An 18,425-nucleotide genomic window follows, 5' to 3' on the forward strand; every position below is an offset into this window, starting at 1 on the left:
CAAAGCATTGCCGATGTCTCTGGCTCGAAGGAGCACCCCCGAGTCTCAGGGGCGTCTGAGTCCACGACAGAGTGATGAGCCTTGCGGGACAAAGGATGAAATGCTGATGGTCTGAGTAGGGCGGGGGGGGGGGGGGGGCACAGGACCCAAAAGGCTCCTCCTGCTCCTTCCTGTCGATCTGCTCAGAGCAGATGCTGAGAGAAGCAAGCAGATCACTCCTGCCCCAGCCCCCCTGACCTCCTCCCCCGCCCTGGATTCCTTAGGGGACATTCCCACCCCGTCCCCACAAGGCAGCCCTCAGTGGCTCCCTCACAGGTACTGCTGGGCGCTTAGGAGTGCAGGGCCCCGATCTTTAAAGAACCACTGCCACACTCTGGCAAATGTACGCAAATCCTCTCTGGTGCTCTGGGCCTGTAGGACAGCCATTGAGTGTCCTGTGCTTATGAAAGGCCAAATCCAAACAGGGCCGAGGCCAGGCCGGCCCTCAGTAAGTCCCAGGCATGCATCAGCAGAAGGGTCACCGGCAGTGAGCTAAGAGTGGCTCCTTGTGGGACCAGAGCACCTGCAGGCCCAGGGCTGAGGAAGAGGACACACGGGGTGAGCGGTGTGGCCCCGCGGAACGTTTAGATGAGCAAATGGAGGATGTAGATGCTGACAGCCGGAGGGACTTTCAGGAAGACTCAAGTCTACCCTGTACCCTGGGAAGGGGCTCACAGAGCCCACCAGATGGACCGGCGACAGCACCTAGCGGAGCTCCCCTCTGGGGCCACAGTGGGGAGCTTCGGGCAGCCAGCTGGACCCGCCGTGCCCCAGACCCGGCCAGGGCCAGGCTGCTCAGGACGCCTGCCCAGGAATCTGATTCGCTGAGAGACTCAGTCTCTTCCTCGAGAACCAGCATGAGAAGTGCACCCTCGGGAAGCAGTCCCGCCTTCCTCCGTGTGGATTAGGAAGCAGAAAGTCTGCCGAGAGGGCTCAGGACAACAAACGTAAGAGCTTTGCAAGAGACAGAGAATAGAAACTAAGAGAGACACTCCCAGCCTCCCCACCGATTTTGGGAGCTACCCGATGTTTTTCTAAGAAACGCTTTTTTTTTTTTTTTTTTTTTTACTTAACGACGTTTGATGTTTGGTGTTTGCAACAACAGCAGCAGCAGCCAACAAAAACCCAGACTGGCCATGCGTGTCATCACAGTGAAGTCCCGTAACATAACCCTACAGGGCAAAACTGTTATTTGCCTTGAAGACACAAGAAGACGAAGGCAAGCTTTCCAGAGCTTAGATCTGCTCCTGGACATTCAACCTTGGAAACCCACTGTCTTCACTACAGCGTCGTATGCCTCTCTGAGGTTACCTCCCCTCAAGCATAAAGAAAGGAAATGGAAGGTGATGTCGTCCACATCTAAGTTTCTGCTACTGCCGACACATCTGTGCTCACTCTAGGATGCAGCCATTGGGAAGGCGGTGTGCCGGGAAGGAGAATGGGCCCACCGGCCCTGGAGCTGCTGCAGGGAATGGCCATGACCCCTCTGAGTCCAAAGCCAACGCCACGCCCGGAAGGGAGCAAACACGCCCTCAAACGGTGGCCCACCCTCAAGTCTCCATTGCTCAGGCCTTAGCTCCTGGTTCACGTTCCTCTCGTGGCCCTGAGCACACGTGACCATAATCATCTGCTTGTGTTCCTTGTCTCCAGCTAGATGATGAGCTCAGTGATCGGGGAGGGACCACTTGTTGGGCGGTCTTTGCCTCTGCTGCAATGCGTTGTGCACAAGCAGGCCCTCACTAAATGTTTGTTGAGTGAATAAAAGAGTGAATGATACACATGAATATGCACGTCTCCTACTACGAACTTAGGGAATTATATGGGTAGTGATGGCAAGGGAAACAGTGAAGCAGGAAGGCTCGGACGTTGCACTACCTACAACTGACACTAGATGGCGCTCAAGCACACCAAGAAAGTGCTTCTGCGAAAGACCAGATGTGTGTTTTTTGTAGAGGGTTTTTAAGGAACGTCGTACGTGTTGATCTATAAGGACTCCCTGAGTGAAAATCTGTCTTGCACAGATGAGCCAGCCTCAGCAGGACACACTGTACTAATCAAGGTTCTCCAGCGAAATAGAATCAATAGGATATGTATACAAAGAGATTTCTCACAGGGAATTTACTCCTAGAAACATGGAGGCTGACAAATCCAAAATCTGCAGTGTGGGCTGGCAGGCTAAAGATCCAGGAGAGCTGATGGTGCAGATAAAGTCCAAAGGCCATCTTCTGGCAATCCCTCTTACTGAAAGAGGCAGGTTTTTTTGTTCTATTCAGGCCTTCAACTGATTGGATGAGGCCCACCCACATTAGGGAGAGCAATCGGTTTTACTCAAAGTTCACCAATTTAAATGCTAATCTCATCTGGGATGCCTGGGTGGCTCAGTTGGTTAAGGGTCTGACTCTTGATTTTGGCTCAGGTCATGATCTCACGGTTCATGAGATCAAGCCCCACATCAGGCTCTGCAAAGACAGCACAGAGCCTGCTTGGGATTCTCTCTCTCCTCTCTCTGGCCCTCCCCTACGCATGTTCTCTCTCTCTCTCTCTCTCTCTCTCTCTCTCTCTCTCTCTGTCTCTCTCAAAATAAATAAATAAACATTTAAAAATAAAAGATAAAACAGGAGTGCCTGGGTGGCTCAGTCGGTTAAGCGTCCAACTCTTGATTTCAGCTCAGGTCATGATCTCATGGTTTGTGGGTTCAAGCCCTGTGTCAGGCTCTACACTGACAGTGTGGAACCTGCTTGAGATTCTCTCTCTCCCTTTCTCTCTGCCCCTCCCCTGTTCTCACTCTCAAAATAAAAAAATAAACATTAAAATTTTTTTTAAAAATAAAAAATAAATGCTAATTTCATCCAAAAATACCCTCCAGTTGACACATAAAATCAATCTTTCTCCTTCTCTCTCTCTCATCCTCTCCTAACAACTATAATGAGTGCAAAGTGCTAGAACAAAGATCTGTTTCACCCCGAAAAAATCCAAAGGCCACATGGATCAGTCAGTTCTTCCCATGTGCACCTCCCAGAAAGCAACGCAGGAAACGTGACGCATGAGCCTAGTTATAAACTAAGCTTCTGAGGGCATTCTCCTAACCTACCTGGCTTAACTACACTGTTTGCAGAATTTTAGGCGATGTTTCAAAATTAGCTGATCATCCCCGAAGGCCTGTGAATTGACTGTAAGTAATTTAATTGGAGATGAGCAAGTGGGAAGACAGAGGGAGAAATTTTCCTCTCGTAGCTAACACAGCTAAAATCCCAGATAGGAAAGAGCCATTAGTATATCCGCTAATTGGAGTCATGTTTACATTCCTGTTGTCAACTGGCAACATTTGCTTGTTTCAAGGAAGTCTCCCCGGGTTTTGTGTAATTGTTACAACCTCTACAGAAGGCAAGTCCTGGGTGTAGCCCCTGACTGGGCAATTTCATAAATGATTCTTGCTCAAGCAAAGCACACATTTATTTTAGCTGCTACATTATTTTCTTCCATAAAACAGTCCATGGCACTGCCATCAGTCGAGTTGCGGTATTCTTTCCCGTTGAGAGTAGACAACTGTTCTCAGGGGGAAAAAAAAACCCTTTAATCTGTGTTTATGCATTATCATAGCATAATAAAAGACCTTTAGCATAATAAAAGTTAGCAAAATAAAAGACCTTTTGTTTAAAGCGAAATCAGTCCATTTGTGACAGACTCATAAAAACTACTGGAAGTATGAAAAACCATGTGTCATCACGAGACCCACTGTACTTTGCAACCCAATGTTTGAAACAAGGCTTCTGACTATGTAAGATGAATAGTGGCCTAGTGGGGTGTCTGTGTTGGGAGAAAGCCATCGCGGCCTGGAGAGACAAAGCAGCCGAAAATGTTCTTTATTGTGGTGATGTCCTTCTACCATGGCAGGCGACCTAAGGCATATTCTTACCAGGTCACATCCTAGTCCCCAACAGAAGGCTGAAATAACTAAGACCAAGTCTAAGCAACAGTCCTCACCTTGGAGAGGCGACTGCTGTCCACTCACATATGTTCTGGGAAGCCAAAAGGATGCTCAACATACGACTCCAAGTCAAAATACTAAAGTCCAGGGGAGCCTGGGTGGCTCAGTGGGTTAAGTGTCCGACTTCAGCTCAGGTCATGATCTCACGGTCTGTGAGTTTGAGCCCTACATTGGGGCTGACAGCTCAGAGCCTGGAGCCTGCTTCGGATTCTGTGTCTCCCTCTCTGCCCCACCCTTGCTCATACCTGATCTCGGTCTCTCTCAAAAATAAATAAACATTAAAAAAAGGTTTTTTTAATAAAATAAAATACTAAAGTCCAGGCCATAAGAATAACACAAGAGAGAGACTGAACAGATCATACAGGAAAGGTTACAAATCATTTCCTTCCTACAGTCAAATTAGTCTCCTATACGGCTTTTCCAGAAAAAAAAAAATAATAATAATAATAATAATGCTGGCCATTACTAAGGTGCAAATAGGACCAATCTAGAGAGGAAAATATCCCAAGCAGGAGTAAGACCAAAAGGTGCCCTCCTCCCCCTCACTTTGGGGGGTCAACAGTTCCCTGCAGGTACTCTGTAAACTTGAAGTTTAGGGGTGGGGAGGAAGGGGTCACCCGGTCAACATTTTCTTTTCCCAAAGCAGCGGTGACATTTGTCAGGAAGGCTCCCTGCGGGGGCCAAGTGAGCGGCTCTCTGGCCAGCCCTCCGCTCAACACCTGCAGCTGCTGGCCGGTCTGGCTGGGCTCCCGCGTCGTCAACAGGCAAGCCCAGGAGAGCAGGGCAGGGGCCCGGCCAGCGCCACACCCGCCCGGCCTAAACAGATGTGCTTCCTCCGCTTGTCAACACAGGAAAAAGAATGGAGTGTGAAACCCTCAGGATCTGTGAGAAACTACGTGGTCTGGGAGGAAAACCTCGGAAAACCTTTTTGATGCAAAAACCATTGTGAAATGGGTTTCGGCGAGCAGGATTCCACTTTCCCCGCTGTGCAACGCGCTTTCTTGCAGTCAGGCAGGAACGCTGGCGTCACCATCTGATCCGGCTCGCTCCTTTTCCACAGAGTCAGGCTGGGGCGGGGAGGGCTTGCAGATGACTCTAAAAGAGAAACAGAACTAAATTCCAAGTGTCTCGACCCTTTGTTCTGACTAATTGATGATGTGATGGCAGTGGATTTTTTGCCTTTCCGAGTTCAGCTTCGCTGCCTCCCTCGAGGAGTACATAGTGAAATGTGATTTCGGCACTGATCCCACCCCCCCCCCGGATATTCTGAGAGTTTCGTATTTAACTGCAAAGAAAGGGCAGCAGGCCATATGGTGTCTCTAGGCAGAGAGGGGATAAGAGCTCTTGTTGGAGATGGACAGAGAAAACGGAGGAAGTGGACAGCTTAAAATGAGCTTTGGAATCGTTTTGTCTGTTGTTGATCCTTCCTTACTGTTTAATCCTGATGAGCTAGCAGTCTGTAAACAAGACTTTCCCTTTGGCCTTGGCCACCAGGAAGCTCAGAGCTACATTCTGGGTCCAATTATAGTAGCTTTCCTTGGCCTAAGCTTTCTCTGCATGGCGTTATTGCAAATAATTTCTGGATGTAGGTAGGAAGACGGCATTTGTGATATTCTGGCTATCCGCTATCTATTCCCCTCCTTTTGTTAACTGGATACCAAATTCCCTCCAGGAAACTATGTTTCCCTAGCCCTAGCCCATGCGCTTCGGGGAGAGGGTCCCACCTCCATCTCAGGGGAGAGGCACATAACCTAGACACAAGCCAGTCCCTTGCTCTATCCTCTATCTCCCTCTCCACACGGCATTGGGTTACAGGTGGGCAGATGAGCCGGTGAGATACCAAGGACATTTTGCCAGGAATCAGGGCACTGACGTCGTTCCCACTGGACTTGAGGTTGGAAAGACGCTAGTCTAAAGCCCTTACTGCTGTACCACGACCACAAGGGAAGCATCTGCCTGAAAATGGAGCTAAAGCTCGAGGATCTGTCCCTGCAGGACCAAGGGAGACGGGAAAGAAGGTCCAGGCTCATCCCGGTACCTGATGCTCACCGGCCCTGGCTAGGAAACAGCAGAGCCCCGTTCCGCTACAGCATGATCTGGATTTGCCGTCACAGTGGAAAGCATCCCAACTGACACAGGAGGTAGAGGCAAAAAGCCCACGCTTCGTTTTCTCTTACTGCGAGAATACTGTGCGGTGGGGGCAGGAATTTTGAAAACCACAGGAAACCGTAAGAAAAAAAAAAAATCACCCCAGATCCCACAACCTAGAGAAAAGAGCAAAATGGACTTCCCAGAATTTACTCTGAAGCCAGGGGGAAGAAAACACCATTCGTGAACACCTTCAAACACGCTGTCACACTGAACCCGACAGCATCTCGAGCTATCCCATTTAAGCCACAGGGAGGGAGAGTCATTATTTCATTTCTGTTTAGCTTTGGCACATAGCTCTGTCAGGCTTCTGAGTTCAACTTAAACTTTTTTTTCAGCCTTCAAGTTCAAAAGGCGTTAATCTGGCCCCACACCAAAAGCCTTTTGGCCAGAAACAGCTGAGCTGTTTGAGAGCACCTCCGAAGGGCTGCATTTCAGGCGTACCTGTCGTCTCTCAGGAGCCACGATGGGAGCACCGCGCCCACGCTGCTGCCCCTGTGGTTCTCTGCACGGGCCTGCCAGGTAAGCCGGGCCCCCCACCCCCACCCCCAGGACCGCAGGGCCCTCGCTGGCCGTCTGGGGTCCTCTGGCTCGGCGGGCAGCCACGATCAGGCAGGTGGCTTTGAATCGACGCTGCTGCAGCTGGTATCCCACAAATGCTGCCAATCACGCTTTCTGTTACTTTTCCATTACTAGAATTTTTCAAACATACAGAAAGAATACAGTATAACAAACACACACGCATCACTTCCATTTCACAATCGTTTACGTTTTGCCAGCTTTGCTTCATTTATTTCTTTTCTGGCTGAAGTGTGCAGTTTTGAGGGTTTTTTTTTTTTAATTTATTTTTGAGGGAGTCACAGAGAGGGACAGAGGATCCGAAGCAAGCTCTGTGCTGACAGCAGAGAGGGCGCCGTGGGGCTCGAACTCACAAACCGTGAGACCGTGACCCGAGCCAAAGTCGGACGCTCAACCGACTGAGCCACCCAGGCGTCCCTGAAGTGTTTTGTTTTGTTTTTTTTTGTTTTTTTTTTTTTTTTTAAATTTTTTTTTTTAACGTTTATTTATTTTTGAGACAGAGAGAGACAGAGCATGAACGGGGGAGGGGCAGAGAGAGAGGGAGACACAGAACTGGAAGCAGGCTCCAGGCTCCGAGCCATCAGCCCAGAGCCCGACGCGGGGCTCGAACTCACGGTCCGTGAGATCGTGACCTGAGCTGAAGTCGGACGCTCAACCGACTGAGCCACCCAGGCGCCCCACCCTGAAGTGTTTTAAGGTAAACTACAGACATATTACGCATGGATGTGTCTGACTGCTCCTTCGCAGTGCAATTTCCTCTTTTAACTTCCGATTCACATTAAATATCTAAGGAGGACAATGTAAAATGATTGCCACCATTTATAAAATACCTGCACTTCACGAATTGCTCCGTTCATTCATTCTTTCATTGGCCAGTGTTTATTGAGCACCTATTAGGCCACAGTTTGAAGGCCCGGGGATACAGTGATACACAAAACCGGGGGTGGGCGGGACCCCAGCTCTCACGGATGGAGGGCTTCTTCTGTGGTGGAGATGGGCATTAAATAGATCAACAAAGTAGCGTGGAACCAGAGTGATGGGGGACGGACTGGATTCAGGGCCATGCAGTGTATGCAGTCAACAGGGTTTTTGGACAGACCGGATGTGAGGTGTGGGAGAAAAAGAGGGGTCAAGGATGACGGGCATTTTTGGCCTGAGTGTCTGGAAGCCCGAAGGAACCATTCGTTAGGATGGAGATGACCCCAGGGACAGCGTTGCAGGATTTTTTACCTCAGCACCGGGACTCGTCGTCTTGCCCCTTCGAAGAGTCAAGTGGTGAACTCAAAATGAGCGGCGGCAGACAGAAGTTCCTGAGACCGTAAGATCGGAAAGGAAGAAGAGGAGGAGAGCTCTCTTGACAGAGAGGCGACATTCAAAAGTGAACGGCCGCGAGTAGAGGCAAGGGTCCTGGTTTCCCACGGTTCCCCTTCGCTCCTTCTCATTGTCGACCTCTACTGGCTGGAAAACGCTAGGTGCTGGGTTGTCCTTTTCCTGATTGGCTCATTTTCGTCATACAAGGAGAGGTCTGTGGCCACGCTGGTCCTTGTGGGTCATCCGTTTTCTGGTCTACTTATTTTTAGTCAGGTCTCTTGTCAAATTCCCGAGGGAAACCCGAGGGGCAGTAGGTGGGGTCTGTGACATTGTTGAGAGGGACCTCATGCCTGAGGGGGTCCGCTGTGGTCAGGCTCTCCCAGCATTGTTCCAAACTCTGTGTTTTTCCCCACCCAGGGACCTCCGGTCCTAATCTTTCCCTCTCTGCCTCTTTTAGCCTATGTTTTCCTATCCTAACAGCAGATCTGGAGGGGAAGATCGCAAGTTCAGTTTGGAATGCCAAGTCTGAGAGGTCACGCAGGAAGCTGGCTCTCTTTGTCTGGAGTTTAGTGGCGACGCGGAGGCTGGAGACGCGACTCTGGAGTGGTCAGCATCTACAGATCCTATCTTCAGCCCCGGGACTGCGTTAAGAGCACTAAGGAGCGAGTAACTGGCAAAGACATCCAAGGACTGAGCCCTGGACACTGGGAAATAGCAGCCAGTGTGGGGAGAAAGACTACAGCATGTAGTGTCCTGAAGCCAAGAGAAAAGGTTTCCAGAAGGGCGCGATCCTGTCCAGTAGTGCTGATAGGCCGTCGCAGATAAAGACTGAGAACTGACCCCAGAATTCAGCATCATGGAGGTCACCGGTTTCCTTGGCAAAAGCTGCCTGGGTGAAAGGGCCAGGACAAAAGTCTGATAGGTGGGTCACGGGAGAAGTGGAGACAGCGGCTATGAACAGCCCTTTAGAGACATTTTGCTATAATGTAAAAGTGAGCAGAAATGGGATGCCAGCTGCAGGGGACAAAGGGTCAAGAGGTTTTGTGAAGACGGGATAAATTACACCATGTCTCTGCTACTGGAAATATCTAGCAGCGAGGGGGAGATGGTACGGAAGGCAGGATGCATGACTGCAGCAAGGTCGACCAGTGGTCCAAAGCCAATGCCCCGCCACCCCCCCTCCCCGCTCTGAGAGGTGCGCCCACAGTGTTGGGGGGATGGGCGTGGATACATAGATGGTGGGTGCAGTCGGGGTTTTCATTCTCTTTGGAAATGAATCCGAGGAAGCTCCAAGAAGTGAAGTCCTTAGGAAGTTGCAAATCTGGAACCCAAGACCCAAGTCTCTGGTTCCAAAATCTGTCCCACCACGGCTGCCCCTCTATTTTTGCGCAGAACTGGGAAGTTAAGGAGTTAAAGAAACCCTCTGCCACGTTTTTTACTCTTTGCCTTTTACACAAAACATAGGTTGCTTTGAGGCACTTTGAGGCTCACGTTGGAATGAGGCCTCTTTGACAAGTCAGGGATCCTTCCAACTAGTTTCCTGTATTTCGCATTCTCATTTGGCCTCCGCTCCCATGTAACATTCAAATTTATGGGGCTCTGAAACAAGAGACTTGGCAAAAGGTTATCCTGGTACAATTTCCCGGATGCACTTTTATTTCCCCCCAAAAATATCCACGTTCAAGTATGTTCGCTTTGCCCTTGACGATCTGTGTGCACTTTGTACAGAATCTCAGCTCCGGGCTGGGGGAGGCGGGGGTCTCAGTTCCGCTCCCGAGCGCCCGGCGCGGGGACAGGGCCGCCGGCGGGAGCGCCGCCACTAGATGGCGCCAGAGCCCTCCTTCGCCCTGACTCCTGCGGGCTGCGAGTTCTCCGGGGGACCGCGGTCCGGACAGGCGCCGCTCACCACCCGCCGGCCTGGTGGGGCCTGGCGGCCCTTTCCCCGACTTGGAAGTGGAGAAGGGGTCAGCTCGACGCCCGCTGTCTTCTCCGTCCACCTCTGGACTTAAAGCAGACCCGGGTCGTCCGCTACCTGGCAGACGATCTCCGAGCCAACAGTGTCAGAACAGCGCTGGCTGTGCAAAATTTGGATGGAATGCTGGGAGGAGGGAGGAATGTGGTTTTGTAAACATATTACCTGATACATGCTTTGCTGATACTTGCCTATCAGAAAGCCTGGGCCAGTGTCCAATAACTCGGCTGCCTCGAGCCCTATGCAATGGAGATTGAATTTCCACGTGGCCCAGCTGGCAGCTTTAAAGCATTTTCAGATGAGGCATATGCATCCACACAGCTCACCTGTTACTTTTGTCTCATGGGGTCACATCACAAGGGCACAAAATATGACCCGCTTGCAGGTGCTTGAAAGAGAAGTTTGTGGCTGACAAATCCATCCTTGAAAAACTCCTCTGTGCCTCCAGGACAGCAAGTCAGGTGTCCTATCTCCACAAATGAAGAATACGGTCTGTAATTAGACTAACCCAGAACCCTTTGAAAACTGGTTAGGGGAGATGTTTTTTCTTGACTTGACGAGAGCTTATTCCTCTAACTGTAGGATATCTGTCAAGTGCTTTTCAGCATGGAATGAACCACTGAAAAGTTTTTAAATCACAAACTATTTTAATCGCTTTAAATCACAAATTATTTTAAACAGGTCAGGGTTTGTAAGAATTGGTTACGATGGGTGTATTCCAAGCATACTCTGACTCTAGGGCTGGCTTAGCTGTTTCCTGAAAACATCTTTATCACGTACCTTTTTTTTTTTTTTTTTTTTTTTAAAGATCTCAGTTATAAGTAATCTCTACCCCCAGTGTGGGGTTTGAACTCATAAACCTGAGATCAAGAGTCACATGCTCTACTGACTGACCCAGCCAGGCGCCCCTCCTTATCGCAGATCTTAAGTCCCTCTGAGAAGGAAGTTTGTGTATCTTTGTTTTGGGAGAGGACAGCTGTGGTAAAGGAAGAGTATAATTGAAGAGATGAACCTTTATGGTGCCAAGTATTTTGTGTTGCTCAAGACACAGGGACCTATGTCCTTTCTTTTTTTGTTTTCTCTTTTTTGAGATGGGGGGGGTCTCATAGTCTCATAGGTTTGACTAACAACCTTTTCTGTCAGGCTCCACAAAATTGTTTTAATTAACGTCCTTTTAATTAATTCAGTTAGCTTTTACTGAGGTGCCCGTCTCGTGCTAGAACCCATGCTAGGCACCAGAGGGGTCGCAGTGAACAGAAGTAGCAAAACAGCACGGCCGTACTAGAGCTTACCTCCTTCCAAAGGAAGTTTTTAAACACACATCCTGTTGAGATGAGGACATTTATATCAGTTTGCTGTCCTCAAAGCATTGTGATGTAGTGTGGCTCAGGTACAAACCAGGAAGATGAGCCTGAATGCATTTTTGTTTTAATGTTTATTCATTTTTGAGAGAGACACAGAGCATGAGTGGGGGAGGGGCAGGCAGAGAGAGAGAGATTGAGAGAGAGACAGAATCTGAAGCAGGCTCCCGGTTCTGAGCTGTCAGCACAGAGCCTGACGTGGGGCTCAAACCCACGAACTGTGAGATTATGACCCAAGCCAAAGCGGGATGCTCAACCAAGTGAGCCACCCAAGCATCCCAAGTCTGGATGCATCTTAATCACTAACTCAATGATGCTAAACAAATCACTGGATCCTTCCATGCCTCCCCCTGTCACTGTGTCCTTTGTTAATAATATCCTTACCTTCCTCAGCTTTGTGAATTCAATGATGGAACACCTGAGCTGTCAAAACATTACACAAATGCAGTTTGTTTTTACAAAATACACTGTTTTTTATGTTATAACAGTACCTAAAGGGAGCATAAGATAAAGGAACATGATTACAAATGATTGTTAAAACAGAGGACTTGAAAGATTAGGCTAAAATTCTAACAGAGGATATCATTAATTCTCAGCTCTTACTGCTCTGAAGCACAATCTGAGGAATCCAGAATATTCTAAATATCTGTTAAAGGATCAGAGGTGAGGAATGTGGTTAGCCCCGAAAAGGTCCCTGACCCCCTGGCAGCCAGCCTCCCTTGGAGAATAGCTTCAGGCACATCTTTTTTGCCTGCAAGGACCGGCATGCCCCGACCTGTTGGATGAAAACCAACACTGGGAGCTGGAGCAGCACTGATCTGACCAAGCTCAAGGCCGCGGGGCGGGGCGGGGCGGGGCGGGGCGGGGCGGGGGAGGTGACACAGAAAGTCAACTGGCCTGAGGTGTCTCAGTGTGGGACTCTGTCCAAACACAGAGACATTTCAGAACGTCTTTCAGGAGGCATGATGAACGTGAGACACAGAGCTAACAGGACACTAGACGTGTCCTGAAGGAAGATGTGCTGTCTAGGCGGCCAGAGGCGTACAACGCATTCCAGACGAGGAGTCTGTGGGAGTGAATGGCTTCCCCTGGTGTTGAGATGACTTTGTGTTTTCCAGTCTCCTCGCTTCCCCCAGCATCCTGATGATGCCATCACCTAGAGGCTTCACGAAAAATGATTTTCCCACTTTCTTAGAAAAGAGGTGGGATTAAAACTATTTTAATTAAGTAAGTACAGTCAGATCTGTAGGCCCTTTTGCAGAAGGGAAGTTACACATTACAAAAGGAAGAACATGGAAATTCTGCACATTTCCTGTTGAATGTTCCCCTTTATTCAGAAAGCAGGCTGGCCGGCCCTTTTGTTTCTATTAGAGAATCAACAGAAATATACTCAACTCACAGGCCCAAATAAACGGACAATGGGTCGACAATTTCGCCACATGGAAATTACAAGTCAAACACCTCCCTGTCCACTCACTTCCCCCCCCTCCATGGACGTTCGGTGTACCTGTGTCTACTCTCAAAATCAAGGACTTTGGGTCCCGGAGCATTTGGGAAGAAATCTCAAGTTCAGCAGACAGCTGAAAGCATTAAGAGAAATATCTAGAATGCTGCTTGGTATTGTCTTTGATAAAAAAATAAAGGAGTAAAAACCTTTTTGTAGAGGCGGCTTCTAAGCAACAGGCTTGACCAAGGGTAAACCTGAGTAAGGTCAAAGAGCCCACAGGGCTCACCCACCACCACAAGCTTCGGGCAAGCAGGCTCACTAAGTGACCCACCTCGTAATAGCCATAGGCTCTAATTAGCCAATGGGCTACTCACAACCAGGCACAGTTACCAAAAAAGGGAAAATTCCATCCATTCCCATATCTCCCTCACTCCACCCTGTGACTGTGGCCCCTCACTGCCACCTTGCTGCAGACAGTCTCTTTGCTGTACTGCCCATCTTGTGGTGTATTGAATAAACTTCTATGTCCTTTGTTCTGCCTTGATGGGAGTGGGTAGAGAGAGAATCCCAAGCATCCCAAGCAGGCTCTGTCAGCACAGAGTCCAATGTGGGGCTCGAACTCATGAACTGTGAGATCGTGACCCGAGCTGAGATCAAGAGTCGGGACGCTTAACCAACTGAGCCACCCAGGTGCCACCAAAATAAACTTAGAAAAAAATAATAATAAACCCAATGACTTAATAAGTAGCTTTTAAAAGAGGTATTATCACTCTTCACAACGATATTCTGTTCGTCCTTCCATGTACCTTCATGTGTCATGTCAAAAAATCTTTTATATTCGTTTCATTGTGAAAAATTCCCAGACAACTTCTGATCATATGGATTTCCATTCATTAAGTATTTACTAAGCATTTAACTCCGCTTTATGCTGAGAAACCCAATCATCACTAAGACATACGTATTTAGGAGTGGTCTGGTGGGTGAACGGGACGTTACTAAAAAAATTACAGTAGATCTCGGTGAATGAGGTTGGAGAATTAGTCAAGTGTCTGATTATAAGGGCCTTGGATGCCACACGAGAGGGACGTTTCAGAGCAATTCCTGGGGCAGCAGAGTGGATCAGAGTCGATGAGGCTGCACAGTAACTATAATCAAATATCCTAGAGCAGCAGTGAGGCCAGAAAAGAGTGGAAAGGATCAGACACACAGAAAGAATAGGAGGGGCGAGGTCTGGTCATTGGTGTAGTGTGGTGAGTAGGTAACAGCCAAGTGGAGGACAGCTCAGAAGGAGCCTGTGCAAGGGAATTAATTCAATTCTGTACAAGTCACGTGAGGTGCCTGCACACAGCCATGTGATGCTGAGCAAGCAGGACCCCACACCCACCCGAGCTCAGTGAGGGGACATAGGTGCCAATGAAGCCAGAGAGCATGAAATCACCCAGGAAGAACGGAGAGATGGGAGCAATCCTAAATGAAACAGAATCTGGGAGAGGAGCAAGTTCCGGCCAAGGTACCGTCCCCACCCGGAGCCCAGCCCCCAGCCCCAGCCGCCACACCGCGCTAGCCCGAGTTCATCCCGGCCCTCCAGGTCCATGTGCTCGTCAGCCTGCCTTTCCAACACTCTGGCCCTGTTACCGGGTCCAGACTGTGACCGCAGCTTAGGGGTCATGGCATTCCTTCCTGAAGCATTAACTGTATATTAGTGACTTGGGAGGGAGCAAAGAGATTTTTATGTTAGACAATGCAAAGTTACAGAGCAGAAAACAAAAACAAAAACAAAAACAAAACTCTCATTTTTAGAAGAGAGAAGACATAATTTCAATAACGTTTTGTGCTTTCAATTCCTCAGGCTTTGTACCCTCTCAAGAAAGAAGCAACCATTCTACGTGTGACATGAATTATATATAGTGGCCATTTTGTTTTGTTTGCGCATTATGTCTTTCATCTTTGGTGAAAAGTACCTACGTTTTTTTATTTTTAATGCTTATTTGTTTTTGAGAGAGAGAGAGAGAGGATCCGAAGCAGGCTCTGCACTAACAGCACATAGCCCGATGCAAGGCTTGAACTCAGGAACCATGAGGTCATGACCTGCACCCAAGTCGAACGCTTAACCAACTGAGCCACCCAGGTGGCCCAGTACCTACATTCTTTAAAAAAAAAAAGTCGCCCCAATTCCTTTTACCCTATCTCTCAAACAGGCAGTCAAGTAAAGTGCAAGTTACCCTTATTTTAAACCCTAAGTCTTATTACAGTCAACTAACCCTCAACAAAGGTGCCAAGAATATACAAGAAGGAAAAAAACAGTCTTCAAAAACTGGTGGGATAACTGGATTATCTGCATGTAAAAGGATGAAAGTGAACTCTTATCTTACAACATATATAAAAATCAACTCAAAATGGATTAAAGACTTAACTGTAAGATCTGAAACCATAAAAACCCCTAGAAGAAAACATAAGGGAGAAAAAAGGTCCTTGACATTAGCCTCGGTGATGATTTTTTCAATTTGACACCAAAAGCCAGGTAACAAAAAGGAAAAACAAGTGGGACTACATTAAACTAAAAAGCTTTTGCAAGACAAAGGAAACCACCAACAAAATGAAAACGCAACCTACTCAATGGAAGATATGTGCACATAAAATATGTGACAAAGGGTCAATATCCAAAATATATAAAGAATGTTTACAACCCAACACTTAAAAAACTAACAATCTGATTACAAATGGGCAGAGGACCCGAACAGACATCTTTCCAAAGAAGACATTTTTCCGAAGACCTTTTTCCAACAGATACATGCAAAGATGCTCAACATCGCTCATCGTCAGGGAAATGAAAATCAAAACCGCAATGAAAAACCACAAATCAAAACCTCACAACTGTCAGAAGGGCTAGAATCAAGAAGACAAGAAATAACAGGTGTTGGCAAGGATGCTGGGAAAAGGGAACCTTCGTGCACCATCGGTGGGAATGCAAACTGGTGCAGCCACTAGGACAGTATGGAGATTCCTGAAAAAGTTAAAAACAGAAATACCATATAACCCAGTAATTCTACTGTTGAGTATTAAACCCTCCCCCCCACAAATACTAATTCAGAAAGATGTACGTACCTCCACGTTCATCACAGCATTATTTACAGTAGCTGAGATATGGAAGACCAAGTGTCCATGGACGGATGAATGGATACAGAAGTGGTGCATATATACACAGTGGAATATTACCCAGTGATAAAAAGAATGAGGTCTTGCCATTTGTGACAACATGGATGGACCTAGAGGGTATAGTGCTGAGTGAAGTAAGTCAGAAAAAGATAAACACCATGATTTCACTTACATGTGTAATCTAAAAAACCAAACGAACAAACAAATGAAAACTAGAAGCAGAGTCATAAATACAGAGGACAAACTAGTGATTGCCACAGGGGAGGGGGGTGAAGGGAGGAGCGAAATAGGTGAAAGGGACGAAGAGGTACAAACTTCCAGTTGTAATTAATCACCGAGATAAAAAGTACAGCAAAGGGATTACAGTCGCTAATACTGTGATAATGTTGTACAGTAACTATACGTATCATGGCGAGCACTGCACAATGTATAGAATTATTGAATCACTATGTTGTACAATTGAAACCAATATAACTTGGTGTCAATTATGCTTCAGTTAAAAAAGTAAAACACCAGGGTGCCAGGGTAGCTCAGTGGGTTGAGCGTCAGCCTCTTGATTTCAGCTCAGGTCGTGATCTCACGTTTCATGAGACTGAGCCCCATGTTGGAGCTCTGCGTGGACAGTGTGGAGCCTGCTTGGGATTCTCTCTCTCCCTCTCTCTGCCCCAACAGCCCCCTCTCAAAATAAATAAACTTAAAAAAAAAAAGTAAAACACCAAAAATAAATTTACAAACATGATTGACATTTGAAATAGAGTTCTGGAAATGTTATAAGAAAAATCGTAAAGGTGAAATTCAGAATTTTAAAAGCAAAGTTATTAAGTAGTTTCATAACGTTTACGGTGGAAACATAAATGAGACTATATCAAAGTAAAAAATTTCCGCACAGCAAGAGAAACCAACAAAGTGAGAAAGCAACCAATGGAATAAAAGAAAATACTTGCAAACCACCTCTCATCAAAGAGATTAATATCCAAAAAAATATGAACTCCTACAACCTAAAGCAAAAAAAAAAAAAAAAAAAAAAAAAACAGAACAAAAACAAAACAAAAAAACAACAACCCAATTTTAAAAACAGGCAAAGGCCCCGGTAGACATTTTTTTCCAAAGACATACAAATGGCCAAAAAGTGCTCCTCACTAACCATCTGGGAAATTGACAAGAGCACAATATAACCTCACACTTGACAGGACGGCCGTTATCAAAGTCAAAACGGCAAGTGTTGGCAAGGCTGTGGAGAAAGGGAGTCCGCTCCCTTTGGAACTGTCGGTGTAGTTAGTCACTGTGGAAGAGTGTGGAGATGGCTCAAAACCTTAAAAACAGAACTACCACGTGACCCAGCAATCCCACTTCGGGGGATATGTCTGAAAGAAATGAAATCATTATCTCAAAGAGACAGCTGCACCCCCATGGTCATCACAGTGTTGTTCGCCAGAGGCAAGGCAGAAGGCACTGAATGTCTGTCAGTGGATAAATGAAATGTTACAGGTGTGTGTGTGTGTGTGTGTGTGTGTGTGCGTGTGTGCGTGTGTGTGTGTGGTGGGGGGGGGGTGGGGTGGAGGTGGATATTCAGCCTTAAAAAAGCAAATTCTGGAGCACCGGGGTGGCTCAGTCGGTTAAGCAACCAACTCTTGACTTCAGTCCTGGTCATGATCTCATAGTTCGTGAGATCCAGCTCCATGTCCGTCATTGCAGAGCCTGCTTGGGATTCTCTCTCCCTCTCCACCTGCCTCTCCCCCACTCACTCTCTCAAAATATAAGGGGAAAAAAAAAAAAAAAAGGAAATCCTACCATTTCTGACACGGATAAACCTGGAGAATATTATGCCAAGTGAAATAAGCCCCAAACAAAAAGACCATGATCTCAATTATAGGTGGCATCTAAACAAATCAATCTTATGCTGTGGTGCCTGGCTGCTTCAGTCAGAGAACATGCAACTCCTGATCTCGGGGTTGGTTGTTCAAGCCCCAGGTCGGTATAGAGACTACTTTCTTTAAAAAACAATTTGGTGGGGGGGGGGGGGGGGGGGGGGTAGTGTCCCTGGGTGGCTCAGTTGGCTGAGCATCCGACTTCAGCTCAGGTCATGATCTCACAGTTCGTGGGTTCGAGCCCTGTGTCCAGCTCTGTGCTGAGGCTTGAAGCCTGGAGCCTGCTTCAGATTCGGTGTCTCCCTCTCTCTCTGTCCCTCCCTTGCTCATGCTCTGTCTCTCTCTGCCTCTCAAAAATGAATAAAGTTTAAAAAATTTTTTTTGGAAAACCAAATCAAACTCATAGAGTAGAATGGTGGTTGCCAGGGACAAGGGAGTAAGAAATTGGAAGATGTTGAACACACAGTACAAACTTCCAGTTATAAGTTCTGGAGCATGGGGACTATACGGTTAAATGTGTTGTATACTTGAAATTTGCAGAGAGTAGTTTTTTGTT

General features: G+C 47.4%; 1 protein-coding gene across 1 annotated transcript in view; it reads right to left on the reverse strand.

Annotated features, from left to right (window-relative positions):
- Window positions 1–3,883: 3,883 nt before the first annotated feature.
- Window positions 3,884–18,425, reverse strand: part of TOMM20 (translocase of outer mitochondrial membrane 20) — a 35,154-nt gene continuing 20,612 nt past the window's right edge. The window contains exon 5 of the mRNA XM_019418968.2: window positions 3,884–5,122. Coding sequence (XP_019274513.1) covers window positions 5,090–5,122 — 33 coding nt within the window. The 3' untranslated portion in view covers window positions 3,884–5,089. The remainder of the gene's footprint in view (window positions 5,123–18,425) is intronic.

Source organism: Panthera pardus, unplaced genomic scaffold (assembly GCF_024362965.1).
Source record: "Panthera pardus isolate Hobbes unplaced genomic scaffold, ASM2436296v1 HiC_scaffold_22, whole genome shotgun sequence".
Lineage (NCBI taxonomy): Eukaryota > Metazoa > Chordata > Mammalia > Carnivora > Felidae > Panthera > Panthera pardus.